General features: G+C 43.3%; 1 protein-coding gene across 4 annotated transcripts in view; it reads right to left on the bottom strand.

The window, feature by feature from the left end:
• Positions 1 to 16,400, bottom strand: part of LOC126869684 (lachesin-like) — a 283,334-nt gene that overhangs the window by 47,727 nt on the left and 219,207 nt on the right. For all 4 annotated transcript variants that reach the window (XM_050626532.1, XM_050626529.1, XM_050626530.1 and 1 more), the window contains 3 exons: positions 9,490 to 9,618; positions 3,183 to 3,467; positions 2,532 to 2,594 (listed from right to left, as the gene is read on the bottom strand). In XM_050626532.1, the coding sequence (XP_050482489.1) occupies positions 2,532 to 2,594; positions 3,183 to 3,467; positions 9,490 to 9,618 (477 nt within the window). The remainder of the gene's footprint in view (positions 1 to 2,531; positions 2,595 to 3,182; positions 3,468 to 9,489; positions 9,619 to 16,400) is intronic.

Raw genomic sequence — 16,400 nt, forward strand, 5'->3', positions numbered from 1 at the left:
TTCAATTAGATGTTACGATTTATCGAAAATTGTAAACTTTAACTACTGACCGATTTCACGATCTCGTTGTATATCGTTTCCACGAAGTATATTTTGTAATTGTATCATTTCGACACGGATTCAAAGAAATGATCTGTACATGGTTGAATGGAGGAAAGCCAAGTGTCAAGGGGTTTGTCGATCGATACGTCAACCTCGAAGGTCTCGCTTCCTCTTCGAGTCTTATCTGGCCAGATAAGGAGCAACGCGGTCCCATTGGAAACTGTTCGGTGGCGCTTAACGTCCCATTCGTGAGTTATTGCCCGCCACGGTCGGGTCATTAATAATTCGCTAATATTAAGATTGATTTCGAGCCACGGAAGGCGACGAACACGAACCACCGCCCGATTTCGCGAAACTTTCTCGTGCACGGCAGTCAATCATCCGCCTCGTATATTACGATAAAACCGTGCGACAGTTGCACGATGCCTGACTGGAAACAGGTTGGAAATCCTCGCTCGAGAGGATCGTTACGTCGTTACATTTCGTTTCCCTTTTCCAGTCATCTCGCAACCTTAATGAACGCGTGAGTTACACGCTCGGAAAATTGCACCATATTTAAGTTCCGTTAATTATCAACACGAATAAACCTTTTTCCATTTATTCGTTCAAAGATAGCCTAAATTTCATTCTCTTAAAATTCCTTAACAATTTTCCGCACTTCCAGCCATCGATAGCTGTATTGCGCGTACGTGTCCGAAACATATATAGACGATTTTTAGATTACGTTTGCAATTTCGTTAAATGGCGAAGAAAAATGTGCGGTATTCTTGTATACGAAATTGGTAATTTCGATTAGACCGGAGATTACATTAGACCCGCGAGATGAAAATCTGACAGCAGACAATCTGTCGATACTAATGAAATTGTCAATAATATAAATAATTTCTTTGGCGTGACATCTGTCAAGTAACGCGATACGTTTAAAACGCTAGTACTGCTTTTCTTATCGAAATATTCCCTCGAGATATTAAGATTTCTACCGTCTTTGATCTATCTGTACTTGAAAATCCAACGAACGACATCTTTGGCGATACTTTTCAACTTCTTTAGGATACGTATGGGTTAATCATGACTCGATCGTTCCGCGTGTTCAGTCTTCGACAAGGCAGAACCTCTTGAAAATTGAATCTGCGCACGATAGAACGGATTTTCTATTCGACAAATGTTAGCCGTAGGTTGGCAAAAACGGCGGGACAAAGATCGTGTCCCAGGTGAAAATCTGTAGCTAAGGGCAGTCGCGTAAGTCGTAAGATCTAACAATAATCCATGGTTTGCCGGGCGAGTCAAGCTACGAGTAAAATCGCGAAGCTTAATGGTGGTAATACCGTCGTGACCGAGCCTTGTATGGCGTTAATAATGCAGCATATTGAGATTGGTTTCGTTGCGAGAACACCGGGCCAGAGCCACAGGGACCTGACCTAGGCATCCGCCCAAGTTATTCGCGCTGCTTTAATAATACACGCGCCACAATGTGCACACCTAATGCAAAGATTACATTCGAGAGTTAGAATCGCTAGTTTCGCCGAGGATTGCGCTCCTGCGTAATTGCTCGTTCAGAGATGTTTTTCTTCGAGAATAATCCTCTGGTCGGTCAACGCCACGGCGTTTTACCGTCAAACATAGTCACACATTTTCATGGATTTGTCTTTGGCCTTGATCGCTTGCCTCGTAAGCTTCTGAAATAGCTGATCGAGCAATTATTAACTGTCGTAATCTGCAATACTGTGCTGGCTGTGAAATGTCGAGACGTTATATGTAATTCTTCGATCTGAACAATTGGAAGCAAAATTAGGATGTAAATGAAATTTCGTTTCAAGCAGAATCTGCCTTTGTCAAACTGAAACGGTAACTCGATATCAGACAAAGGGTTAATTTTCAACTAGAAATTTTCCAATTTTATTACTGTGAAATTAAAAGGAGGCCCATTCCCTGGTCAAAATTACGTCAGTGGACAAATTCTTCGAATTTCTAATTGTATAGGACGAGCGTCTTTAACGGAAAGATCAAACTGGCGAATCTAAAAGAGATGATATACTGTAAGGCAAAACGGATGTCGTTGGCGTATCGAGGATGTTCGTAGTCGATTGTAGGGAAACGTATCCCTTTTCGAAGGAGATGGGACAACGTTCCTACTGTGCTCCAACCAACCGTGAAGCAATCGATACGGACACGGGACTCTCGTCTAAATTGTTTGGACTACCAAAGTAAACCTCTTGATCTCTCGTGAAATTTAATGGTCGAGCATGTTACTACGAAATTTAAATATTTCGCAATTCGCCTGGTTTAGCCTCGACCATTCAATTTCCAGCTGTGCTGTTTGGCCGCTTGGTGGTTGCAGCTGCATGGAAACGCAAAGGGTGCAACTTTTTGGCAGTAGATTCGAAAATAAAACACGGATATAATGAGTTCGATGAAGAGGGAAGCGTCGGAGAGGACCTACGTGATATCGATTTCGGGGCTCGAAGTGCAATATTCAATGAGGCTCTCACCTTCTTTGTTGGCGCTGCTCTTGATCTCCGTGGCCTTCGGCGCTGCGGATGGTTTCGGAATTGCTGAAATAAAAATTATGCATCTTGAAGGTTCAGCTTCGAAGCTATTTTCCCAATCGTTCAGTCAACTTTAACTTTATCACGAGTCATCGATCGATCACTGAATTTACGAAGATGCCACGAAGAATTTCGCCTGAACAATCGAATTACGAATCTACCTTGAAATTACACGAATTCCTTTTTACGTTCTAAGATGTTTAAAATATTTGTCCATATTTCAAATGAGTCAAAATCGACAAATCTACTAATGGTATTACGTAATAAAATAACGAAGTCGCATTTGTCTGACCACTAATTCTACTTACAGTGGTATTCTTCTACGAAACCTTTAATTTCCTGCCAACTAGTAACACTAGTAGAAAATACACGGATTAATATTTACTTTTATGTTATTTAAGTATTTACAATTAGCAAGTGTCGCTTGAATTGTGCACAAAAGTGTATCATCCCGCCAATCATACTTCCTACATCTAATTACACAGATACAAAAATATGACGCAAAGATATGGATAAGAAAAAAACGGCGGAAAACTTGAAACATCGTTTCAACGATTTTAACGTTCTTCGATTATTTATTTATTATTATCTTACCATACAATCTGATGGAACCCTCAGTCTCGCCCAGCGAGTTCTTGCTGATGCAACGATAGTTGCCGAAGTCACCATCCTGCAGATTTCTTATGGTCAGCCTCATGTACGCCCTGTAACTGTTCTCCATGATGCTGGTGGTATACTTCTCGTTGGACAGTATCATCTCGGCGCCAAGGAACCAGTAGCTCATCGCCCGTGGATAAGCTTCCGTGTGGCAGTCGATCGTTACGTTCGTCCCAGCTGGTGCACCGACCAGCTGATTCGGCACGAAGATCATCGGCGAGACTTTAACAATAAACGGAGGAATCGGTTACGATTAGAAACCGAGAAACCTGGTCTACGGCGAATGAATAATCGTCCGCGGTGACGTCCACGGCAACGATTAAGTCGACGTGGATGTTTATGGGGGACTATGCTCGAACCGTTCTACGATTTATCTTCCACGAAATCACTGGCTGTGAATTATACCGAGCTGTTTCAGCGATTATGGTGATCGATAGCCCACAGTTATAAACGGTTGAGAAGCTTAAAGCTTTCGTGGAATATGGATCTTAGGTTGCCAACGTTGAAGTATCAGTGTCGTTAACGAATCTTGCGCTTTAATTTATTTTCCTTCTGCCGCTGAAGTTGACGGACTCGTGGATCCTGACCGTGGATCGTGAAGTTTGATAATTAAACAACTCTGTTTAGAAAGAATAGGAGAACGAGGTCTTCGGAGATATTCGACTCGATTCAAAGTTTGATGAATGAAACAAGTAGTAAAATCAGGAGAAGAGAAACAAAGCGGCACCTCTTTGTCGAGAACAATAACGCGGATGTTATTTTATACGATACTATCTTTTCTTCTCTATCCTGTTCCCTGCTGTAAATAGAATTGCTCCGGAAGAACTTCTGGATCCGCGAGTCCCGCCAGTTCTCGCGCATCATCAACCCACTAAAAGCAAAGATTCCAGGTGAAAAACTTCCTTCCTTACGAGCGAGTTCTTTTTCCCTTGCTCAACCATAAAACGAAAACACCAGGCTACGACGTAATATTCTCCATCTTTCTTCGTTCTCCTGGGATTGATCAAATGTAAATACCACGCCGAGTAGATGGCGCACCGCGTAGAAAATAACCGTGCGACGTTCGTAGTTCAATCCGCCGGAATAAACAGGAAACTGGCAGGGAAACTTTGTTGCGGCTGCATGAAACCCCGGATTAGAAACCATGCAGGCCAATCAACGGGGATAAAGTCGAATTGGGCGTTCCGTGGATTGAAACGCGCCAAAGGAAACGAGGACCAAGAATTTTTTCGCCTCGAGCTTCCGACCGATCGAGGATTGCTAACATTCAGAACGTTTGAGCAAGTTATTTGGCGCAACCTCGCCGACAATTTGATTAGAACCGGTGGAAACTAGCTAGTTTAGAGATTAATCTGGAGGATGCAGGTCGCGTAATTCGGTCAGGCTTTCGGCGTCATCGGTGACTTCCCAAGCAAATTCGACTCGTCGACCTTTCGACGCGAGTTCGTGTCCGCCGGATACGGACGTTTCGGACGATCGGGCGATTTAACGAGAACCACCGTCGGCAATTAATTACACGAAAGTGCAGCAGATAGGCCGTGTACGTAGGCGTAGACGACGACTGGGGCAAAACTGGTGGCGGAACGAACGAGGTTAACCGTAGACGAATAACATGGAGCTGGCGGCGCAGCAACCATCTCTCGAGGCTGGCCATCGGCGGTATGCATCAGGCTGGCCACAAATCCACAAATTGCCAGCGCTGACCCTAATTAACGCATACTTCTCCCGATTTCCCACCATCGACTCTATCTACGTTCGCCTTTCCTTCGTTTCCGCGCCTTTCCTCTTCGTCATCAACGTTCCCGCGAATTGTTGCTCTCAGTGAAATTAATCCAGCGGACGCGCGCTGTCTATAAATCGCTTCAATGTATTTCCAATCTTCCACAAGATTGGATGTTCTGGATTATGTAAATTTTCGGCGGTTCATGAAGGAATGTGTTAGAGAATAGTAGCAGGCATTGCTGAAAACTTGACTAGCGTGACGTCACAAACGTTTGTTCCGCAACTCCAGCTTTGATACACGCGAAGTCTCGACTGTTACATTTTTCACGACACACGCTCGCATATCGCAAAGCACGTCGCGGCCTTTAGGTTGTGTTTAACGGTCGAAACGATGAATTCACGTTGTAAGACAAAGCACACGTTTAATTATTGAAATGAAAATCTCCGAGCAAATATTTCGCAATTAATCTTTGCAGCCTTCGATTTAAATTGCCTCAATGTTCTTCCATCTACGATACGTATGCTATTTGCTTCTTCTCCGATCTGTAGACGATCGCAGTCAATAATCGAGACTGGAAGATTCGCATTCCTTCCACTGGCTAACTCTGAAGCGACAAAAAGCGAAGAACACGGAGAAAATATGTTTCGTTTCTGAATGTCTAAAAACACGCGAGACTCGGAACAAAGGAAACATTTTGAAGCAGGTTTACTCTTCCATAGGATGAACTTTGTTGTCTTCAAAAGGATTTTCTGCTTCAGCAGCATCTTAATTATCGAAACTAGGAATGTAGCCATTAATTACCAAGGGCTAGGCGTACTTTGTTAGTTCGAGTTTCCAGTTATCGCGTAATCGAGCAACAAAACTAATCGGATTCTTGTTGGTACTTTGCCTTCGACTTTTTCCCACCAACGCGAGATTAAAGAACAGCTATTTTGTACCAATCCGTTGAATCTTCTATAATTTCCTCGAACAGATTTAAGATTCGAATGTACGTACGATAATTTTTGTTTCTTTTTCGTCTCACGAGGAATTAGGTTGAAATTAGGTCAGACGAGAGAAGATGACGAACGAATGGAAGGAAAACGCGGCCAAAGGACGCCGCGAATCTATTTTTCTGTCACTTTGGTCTGTCCAAGGTTGGTTAGAATTTGTATAATGCCTCCCAGGAGACTTCGAAGAGCATTAAGCGAGACGATCGCGGGACTTTTGTAATCCAGCAAGGACACCTCAGATCCCGCGCGTTGATCGAATATCTTTTTCCGTGGTCCCACCCCGGTAATCCCAGATAACCGTTTCACCCCTCATTTTTCACTGGCCGCAAAAAAGCCCATTCTCCAGTGCGACCGGCTCTTTTATCGCCTCCTCCTATTCGAATGATTATTTCTACCATCGACGTGCAATATTTTCGATTTACGCTTCTTTACACTTGAAAGAACAGGATTTGTATATATCGCGAGCCTAATGGTACAAGCCAAGTTAGAACAATTATGCTCGTTTTTGATTTATTTTCACGCGCACGGTAACCTGCTGCCAATTATTCAGTTTTATCCAATTGGAAATAAATCAACTGCATATTTGACAACTTTTCGAACTCAGTTACCTCGAGAACGAGGTATCCATTTTCTTATTCTGCATTTTCGTTTTATTTCGCACCAAAGAATCTGCATTTCGCTTCGCTCGTACTATGGATTTAGCCACCTCGGTGACACGGAAGACAAGACGTCGTCACGAATCGTTTGGTAAATCCGCGACTGTTGACATGGCTTCGTTACGTATATGAAAAATGTCGCACAAACAGCCTGTTTCGACCAATCGATGTAAAAAGACGGAAAACTTTCGCGAGAGACAAACAACGTCGACTTTAAACAATGACATCCTTGTTGGCAAGATGAATATCTAAGATGGAGAATCTTTTGCGATCGCAACGCAAACCGAGATTATCTTGTGCATTTGAATAAAATATGTCTCCCCTAAGCACTCAAAGCAGCCAGCCACTCTGCCCCACGTTCTCGTTCCCCTTTTGCCACACGCTTTCGAACAAAGCGGGCGCAAGTGGCGCTAGTAGAATACGCGAAACGGAAATCCCTCCGATACAATCTGGATTAAGGGGGAGGAAGTGTATTCTCTTGATGTTTCTGGATGGCCGGTCGACCAGGAATAAATTCTTCGCAAGAGGTGGGAAGGGTATTGCAGTCTTTAGTCCCGGGAGAGAGACTGTTTCTTCCAAAGAGAAGCAAAATTACTGGTTGTAATTGTGCTTGCCACTGATTCATGAAACGATAAAACAACCCTATCGCTGGAAAAACTACGTAAACGTGATAACAACGACGCACTTTAAGGGCCGTCGACGGTATTTAGCATGTTGCTATTGTACGTTCGAACGATTTATGGAAGGCACTTCTTGAAGTTCGGGCGCTGCTGTACAGATGGGCGAGAGCAGAAATTACATTGGCCTATGTTGACGCGCAAGTTCACGGCCTCTCTGCTTGGTGATTTTTAGCAACAGCAATCGCTTAATATCCCTTTTTGTCTGTTCCGTGCGTTAAAATAGATCGAAATGAAAATGAATTAATCAACAGTATTGGCATGTCCATTAATTGAAAGATAATTTAATCCATATCCAACGTTTCCGTTTTTAATATTCATCGAACAATTAATAAGCGATACGTGCAATTTGAGTGTCGATTCTCGCTGTTCCAACCATAACGATTCTTTGGCACGTGAGGCTCTCGCAATGGCAAAGGAATAGAAGTATCGTCCGAAAGAACACGAATATTCTTTCTAGAAGAGTCGATCGCAAAACGAGAAAGAAAATCCTTGCCGATAACGCGTGCGTTCTGAGTGATCCGCCCAACTGAACCAAAATCTCTGACAATTATTTCGATGAAAACTTTCGTGATCTTCGAATCGTTAATGCACTCTTAATTTCCTGATTCGAGATATCGAAGCAGGTCCAGGAATCGAGCAGAGACGGATCTCGAGAGGACTGGTGAGAATTATTCAAACGCGTCACGGAAAGCAGAAGGCACAGGGAAACAAAAGTGCTGGAGCGGCGGAGTTTCGTGAGCAGAGAGCCGGAAGCCGGCTGTTTTCTCGTCGGTCTAAATAAAATATGTCTGCACCTTTCTAAATATTCAAAGGACAGCGCCTGGCTGTCCTGCGGCCTCTCTCTTCCTCTCGTTTGGTTGTTGGGACGCGTACGCACACAAAGCCGGCGTCAAGTGACACGAACGAATGGAACGAATAAAAGGGAAAAATGACCAGCAGCGGCGGGACGCTGCGCTCGCTCCCGTCGACCTGCCCTGGTATTTCCCTCGAGTTTTCCTAACGGCGCATCTGCTCACCCTCTTCTTCCCTTCTTTCTCGTTGGATCGTCGACGCCGACGTCGGTGCGTTGCCTACGCCGGAGCTCGATGCAATTCGTGAAATGAAATTCAAACAATACCGTGTCGAAGCATCTTTTCTCCAACTTCCCTCTCGGGTACTTGATTATGGAATTTACTTTCTGCGGTGAACGTTTCGAGTATCATTAGCCTCGATCATTCTCTGTACCGCTTTCGTTTCGCATTGATTACGTTTCTTTTAGTCAATTGTCTCGTTACATCGAGAAGGATTTGCGTCAGATGATATCGTTTCATTTCGGACGAAAGTTAATTTCAATTTGAATCTTCGCTGCAATTTTTTTTAGCGCAAAGTTCTCCGCGGTCGAATTTTCTTAAAGTTTGCGAGAAGATCGTCGAGAGAAAATTCGCAGGGGAAACGTAACGCGCAAAAATTTCAAGCCAATTTCGAAAATCCAGACTTGCTAGTCCTTTGCGGATAAAACTTTCTTTAAACAGCGAAAAATATTGCTCGTACTGATTAATCGTAATAGAAACATAGGCTCTCTGATGTTTTCGTAAGACCACAAGCCGATCGAAGCCAACTGTGCCGAGAAGAATTGTTTAACGTTATAAAGTCCAATGTCGCGTATAAGTGTACGAGCGTGAACGGGTTAAATATGAATTATGTACACTTTCAATATTATGCTTTTGACATTATACAAGCTAATTAATAATCACATCGTTGAATAATTAAAACTCATTTAAACAGCTATAGTAAAATGATAAGCAAAATCCGGTAGATATAACATTGCCGATGAATATAACGATTTTACGGGCTCTTTTACGGATTCTTTGGTCGATCAATTTCTATGAAATTCCACTTTCGTCCACGAGTAAATAAATATTCCCAAGTAACTAAATTGAAAAGAAACCTAAGGAAACGCGAACCAACGCAGCTGAAACTCGACGCTCCTTTATTTTATCATTTGCCAGCGTTCGTTAATAATAACCGAGCATCTTGTTTCTCTTATTGAATCGAGTATCTCTGACAGAGAAATCCTTTTCGACTCGCCAAAGCAAATACAACGGGTAACAGGAGATTAAAAACGCGGTGGTTGACTTAGATACGCGTAACACGATGAACGAACACACACACAGACACGGTGTATCCCTTCAGCGTATCTTCAAATCCACTCACATTCGACGTCCACGGTGATCCTTTTGCTGACTGTTGGTGGTACGCCATTGGTCGCGATGCACAGATACGCGCCCATTTCATTGCGCGTGATCCTCGTCAAGTTTAATTGTTCGCCATCGTACAGAGACACTGAAACCAAAAGCAGAAATTGATTCAGCCCGGTCGCCCGTGCAAATATAGCGTGTAGCGCCCGGAACAAACAGTCGCGTTCGACATAAACGTATAAACAGGATTCTCCGAAGAGAAAACCGGCATGGTTTTATCGACGAAACTTTCTCGGTTAAATGAAACCCTTTTTCCAGAGCGGGTTGTAAAAAAAGAAAGAGAACAAGTGGTTGTGTGTCTGTGTTTGAGAGAGAGAGAGAGAGAAAGAGTGAGGGAGAGACAGAGAGAGAATTGGAAGTAAACAAAAAAGAGGAAGAGGTAGGAAAAAGCGAACCGGCGAACCCACTGGAACACGCATCAATCTACCGAGCGAGTTTTTCTATCCTTTTTATTATTCCTGACGTCATCGTTTGTCTTCCCTTTATCGATTTCACCGACCCTTAAAAGAGAAATTTTTTGAGAGACGTTTAATTCCTTTTTACGAATGCAGTCTGTTGCGATTCATAGAAATGACCACTGTTTTCTATTCCACTTAATCCTCGGTTGGTATCCTCGAATAGGATGATTCACGATAATTTCAGTCAAATTACTTAATTTTACTGTATTTTTCGTTTAATTTACTGTATTATCGTAGCCACGTCATTTTAAAACACATTCGACGCAATTCGTAGGTAACTTGAAAAGGGTACGTTATATTTTAATTTACATTAATTAGCTTATCCTCGTTGATCGTTCTTGCGTTATTGAATAATAATTATGAAGTGAAAAAGAATCATTATTTTGAATGTTGTTTCAACAGCCTCATCTTCCTGCTAATTTACACGCTAGAGCTTCCATTTCATTTTCTCCTTTTCGCCAAAGCGAGCTTTGTAAACGAAGAACAGCGACGTGGTAAACAGGAATGGAACGTTGTAATGTAAAACTTTGTTGCAACGTGCAGTCGTAAACAATGGAAGGCACGATCGAAACGTCGAATCTTTGGAACTCGAATCCAGGCGCGAGCGTTCGTACAACTTGAAACCAATTCATAGTTAATAGAGAAGGGGTCACGATGTCCTGCCAGTCGAATAATTTTTAAGCCATCGTTCGACGAAGCGTTCCCGCGACGACGCGTAAAAAGTTAGCGCGGCGTTAAAAGTTTGGCCGAAAGTGCGGCGGTAAAAGACTACGAAGGGAAAAAGACGGCGAGGCCGGCCTTTACGGGACGAATATCAAAAACTGTCGTTCGCCTCCCAAGTCGTTAAGCCGTCTTTTAGTCCTTCATATCGTCGTAGAAGCAAAGAAAGAGAGGCAGCGAGGAGAGGACGAAAAAGGGAAAGAAGGAAAAGCTGTGCGAAATACCGAGCTCCAACGGTTTCGTAAATGAACTGCTTCGCGATTTCGATTTCAAAGGTATTAACATTGAGCGGAGTCAGCTTCCCGAAGGTGTTTCATCGACCACGTACGACCGGTGTTCCGATGTCTTTTAACGATTCTGCGAGTAAAACCTAGTTCCTCACATCGAAGAGGGAGAAAAAGCAGAACAGAAAAAAAGAAGAAGAAGAAGAAGAAGAAGAGAAGTGGAAGGTAAGAGAAACGAAGGGCAGAAAGAGAGAATAAACCGTGAAAGAACGATACTAGGTCACGAGGAACTGCCGCGTCGTGGCAAAAGGCTCGTAATTATTATTATTATCATTATCATCGCAGCTGCGAGAAAATGGATCGTTTTTTTTCCCTTGCGCTCCCCGTGGAAGACAAAACGGCGTCCCGTTCATTAGCCTGACACAGGCGTCGCGTCGTTAGGTTAACGCCGCGTTCGCGAAGTGTCGTTTCACGCAAAAATTATGATATCGATGATAAAATTTAATTGCGTTCGAAGAACGGAAATTAGCTTCGTTTTGTAAATATATATTTATACCGGTGCAGTGATTCTAATTAACGAGCTCTTTGTTCGGAGCGATGCGTATTCATTAAAGGAAGAGAAATTTCACGAGGATGAACCGGATGGGTATAGCTTCACTTCTTTCCCTTAAACTCGGATCATCGATTATGCGGATTTTAGAATTTGCATCGAAGATATTTTATCATAAGCGCGGGAAAAAATACGAGTAAAAATTGCGAAGGAGCGAATACCAGAAGTAATTAATGAAATTACTCCGGCAAAGTTTGGACGACTGTTTCGCAGAAACAGTCTGCGGATACGGTTGTGATTGTTTAATTCATATCGCTGTTGGAAAAAGTTGCAACCAGGTAATTCTCGACTGCTTAACTAGGGTGAACCGACGGTTCTTTGGACCAGGGATCGGTATCTCACCACTTTCTTCATACTTTCCTCGATTCACAAGGGTAAAGAGATTGTACTTTTCCGTCTTTAAACATCAAATATTATTAAAATATGCGGCCTCGTTTTCTCGCTTCCGGTCTCGTTGACGCGGTGGGAAAACCCTGGGAAAAATATTTCCACAGGGATTAAGAGCAAGTCCTCTGGTACGTCTTCGGCTTCTTACGACATCTATCCGTGAAAATAATTAATGAGAGCGCCGGTGAAAGTCGATAAATTAGAAAGAAGACGGTCCTTTTTACGACCATCCGACAATATCTAACCTCTTCAACGCGACTTGTTAACGTTCATAAATCTCCATCCGGTTCCGCTCGATTTTACATAAACTCGATTTCATTTCCTTCGAAAATTTCCCCATGCATTTTTTATCATTTTCGAGCGTTTCCCCTCCTTTCTAAATCCACTCTCGATTCTTGAAAATAAGCAAACAATTTTCAGGGGCGCGCTCGGCTTTTTCATTCGCGTTCGTATAATCGCGCGCGCATGTTTTTCTTGGAAACGTTACTTCATTCAATCGGCGGCGCTCTTTGGAAAACAATCACGAGCCACGAGAATCCCTGAGCGGACAGATGAAATCCCGCGGCAGCCGCGCGGCGAATCAGCAATCTCCTCTTTTCACGGTGCGTTCATAAATCTTTACGCGGGTTTATTCCGGCTTTACTCGCCTCCTAGTCGCGATTAACCTACCGGCCATTAGTGCGTCGGCGGGTGGCAATGTTTCTTTCACGAGACACATACCCTGCCAAACTGTCTTTCCGCGTGTACGACAGACCGGCGACACTCGTCGCAACGCTTGCGTCCGCCAAGGCATCCGATCGATACCGACGAATAATTGAGAGGAACCAGAATTTCCCTGCTTCCGGCTGTCGACCTCTGCCCCGCGAGATAATTCGCTGCACGCGTCGACCTTTCCTCTCTATTTTTCTGTTTCGTTTCTGTGATTCGTACGGTTATTCATCGAAGTCTCGTATTTCGAACATAATAATGGAGAAACGGTAAGATTGACGAGAAAGATATACGTATTGAGGTCGTAAAGTAAAGAGTTAAGTGATGACATCGATCGATTAGCTGCACCTAGAGCCGTACGTACTTTATACGCACGCAAGCACTCGTGTCAGCTTTTTTGAAATTAATTCTTCTTGTCGTTAGTGGCTCGACGAAGTTTCAGAATACAAGACAGAATTGGATTATAAACGTTCCATTTTACGAAGAGCTCGTTCTTTAAAGGATATAGTGATGGATATACTAATTTTTTTCTTTTTTTAGACGTAAAGGAAGACGTATCGTCTTAAGCGAAATTCCACATCCGTATGTTCGCCGGAACACCTTAAATTCAAAAGCAAACTTTAACTCGTGACCTGATTTTACGATCTCGTTATGCCGCTTTTTGCTGACTATAATGAACGTTTCTTCGGTTACGGTCAACGAATAAAAATATTCAGACATATTGTTGGACAACTGGTTTATCGGACATTAGAGCAGAAGGGTACGCGCGACAATCGTTTGTCCTTCTATCGGAACGATATCGACTTCCTATACAACTTTATTTCACTATCGCTTCATTCTCTATTAATGTATTCGTCTATTGGTAGCAGAAGAGTGTTTAGGGAGTAGCGCCTGGTTCAAAGCCGAGAGAGATGCAAATCGATACATCGAGCCAGGCGGTTGCTAATAGCCATTTCGAAAGAAGAGTTTCATTGAAATTTTTATGCTGCATAACGGCCAGCGACAAGCAGAAACTTCATTATCGGGGGCTGTGCTGGTGTGTCGTGCGAAAGAATATCGTTGGAACTTGTTTCAGGGCTCGTTTTAACATCGTTTTTTCCAAAGTAATGCAATTTCTCTCCGATGGAATGCAATACCGAACGACGAACGAGCGTGGAACGAAAATTGCTAACAAAGATTAATTTTTACTCCTCCTTCGTTTCCCTCTCGTTCCGTAATATTTTTGTAATTCTCCCATTCTATAATTTTATGAAGCAACTTTCGTTCGAGATACTCGTAACACGATAAACCGTTCAGAAGTTGCGACCGCAGAAAATTTCTCTAAACGATTCATCGTGTCGTGTCCGACCATAGACGGTCCCATTCTACTTTCGCCCGAAAACTATCTGGGCTCGAAGGCGATGAGCACATCTCCACCGATTTACACTCGGCGCTAGTAAAATTTGATTAAGCGATTAATTATTCGATTCCCGGTTTAATTAAACGTCCCTGTCGTCTTTGTTCCACGCCTCTTTAATTTCATTTATCGCCCTGACGAGATGAAAGGGGGAAAGAGGCGGCATTCTTTTTTCTCCGTGCTTTTTCTCTGCCAGCTGGCACGGTAGGCGCGAAAAAACGAATGTAATCGCGAGAAAAGCCCATGGTTTAAAGGTGTCGCGGTTTTCAACGAACAAATGGCCCGGGGGGCCTGCAAACAGCGTTACAAACCGCGCGTACGCGAACGCCACGTGTTAGAACGTACGAAACCGCCGCACGGCCGCCTATCGCCCCAAAACTTAGGGGAATGACTCGCCGCGAAATGGTTAGGCCAGCCGGTCATGAATTTGTATGAAGCTTTAGAGAGGCTGCGGATGCCCCGAAGCGTGGCTTCGCGGATGTTTGAGTAGAAATTCCAGCCTTTTACGATCCACACCGACTATGCGAGCCACGGACGAGAATTTCGCGAGAAACCGCTCGAAAAACGAGACAGCTGGGTGTGTCATGAGCGGAGACTTTAAGTGGCGGCCGCTGACGATCGCTATGAATTTGTCCGCGCTGAAATTGCGAACATTGCGAAACCGTTCCGCCATCTAACGCGATAGGATTTGATTTAAGTGGTGCTTGCGCTTTGGTGGCCCGAATGATTCACTTTACAGTGAGTGGCGTGTGATAACATGCAACGGGCGTCGTATCGCTTACTATTTACTCTTTGTTATCGACGGGTCATGTTTTTTCTTACAATTTTTCTGTCTTATCAATTTTTAAACGACCGAAGTTAAAATTCTAAGATAGATAGTAGCGATAATTGTTTTCGACGATTGTGATAAAAGGCACGGAGTTAGAACGAACGGTCGTAGCCGACGCAACGAAAGATAAAACCGGGAAAACTAGTTAAAGTGTAAAATTATAGGCAAACGGGGATTAAACAAACAGCAAACGAAAGAGTAATGGAATATCGACGTGGCTTATTTACCTGGCAATATCGTATATACTAAATCAACATCATAAGCGTCTAGCGAGGGCCGGTGAATTTCGGTCGTATCGGCAAATATTGATTATTCTGCCTGTTAACGTTCACGCAACCGATAACAATTCGGATTTCTCTGACGTCGTGGCCACGCGAATATATCTGGGGTCAAGAGACAATATTAACCGTCGGTCGGGATCTATGCAACAGGATATTTTTTATTCTCCTTCCTCTCTCTCTCTCTCTCTCTTTCTGTGCTTCTATATCTCATCAGATCTTCGGATTGTAGTTCGATCATTCGACGATATTTCAATAGGCGTTCTGTACACATCGAGTCGCTACAACTTGGTTCTGTAACATTCATGCGGACCAAAATGGCTGGTTGGCTAATTGAACGGGAAACTGTTCGAACCGGCGCACGTAAACAAATTAACCTCCTTTCGGCCGATAGCGTTTGATCCGTCTGGACGTTCGATGAAAGACGATTCGCCGAAGTTTCTCTTCTCTTGCGCTTTGCGTTTTGGTGCAGCTTTTTCGCTAGGGAATTTAGTTTCGACAGGGACACTGCTCGGTATAGTGGATAGGACGATGGCAAACGGAACACTTTCAAATGGCAAACTACGAGCAAAGGTTCGTCAATCATTACTCGACATTTAATTACGTCGGATGGATGCTGGGACCGAGCGATATTGCGACGCGCGTCGCGACTCTCGGCCGCTATCGATACAATATTGACACGATTGCTATACATCGAAACATCGGTATTTATGTGTAAATACTCGCCAAGCGCAATAAATAGAATGAAGTATAAATATTGCGTGAGCGCCGTTTAATCCTGCGTCGCCCGGTGAAGCGTATGTATGTACACGAGTGCCATTCCGGAGAGTTGTAACTCTTCATTTTTCAAATGGATCGTTTTCCCGTGGTTCGACACTTGATCAACGCCGAATTTAGATCGAGCTAAAAACACTCCATATCCCCTTCGCCTTGCTTCTTCAAAATCGATACTCGTCTCGTACACTTGTTTCATCATTGTATAGATCGTATCGTGACAACCATTTTTATATGTCGTAAAACACGCAAATAGATATGCCAACGTCCGAAACAACGGATAACGTTTAATTTTTAACGTTGAAGTGTAACAAAAAAATAAAAAAGAAAAGAAAGGAAGAAGGAAAAAAAATGGAAGAAAGAGTTTCATTTACATTAGAATTTAAACGTCTAACGTTAGATAAAATTACATTTCGCAGGCTGGCGGCGTTCATTTTTCTGCGAGGAAGCAGGCAACGCGCCGTTTACTCCCGGCTTCATTAA

Source organism: Bombus huntii, chromosome 9 (genome assembly GCF_024542735.1).
Source record: "Bombus huntii isolate Logan2020A chromosome 9, iyBomHunt1.1, whole genome shotgun sequence".
In the NCBI taxonomy this organism is placed as follows: Eukaryota; Metazoa; Arthropoda; class Insecta; order Hymenoptera; family Apidae; genus Bombus; species Bombus huntii.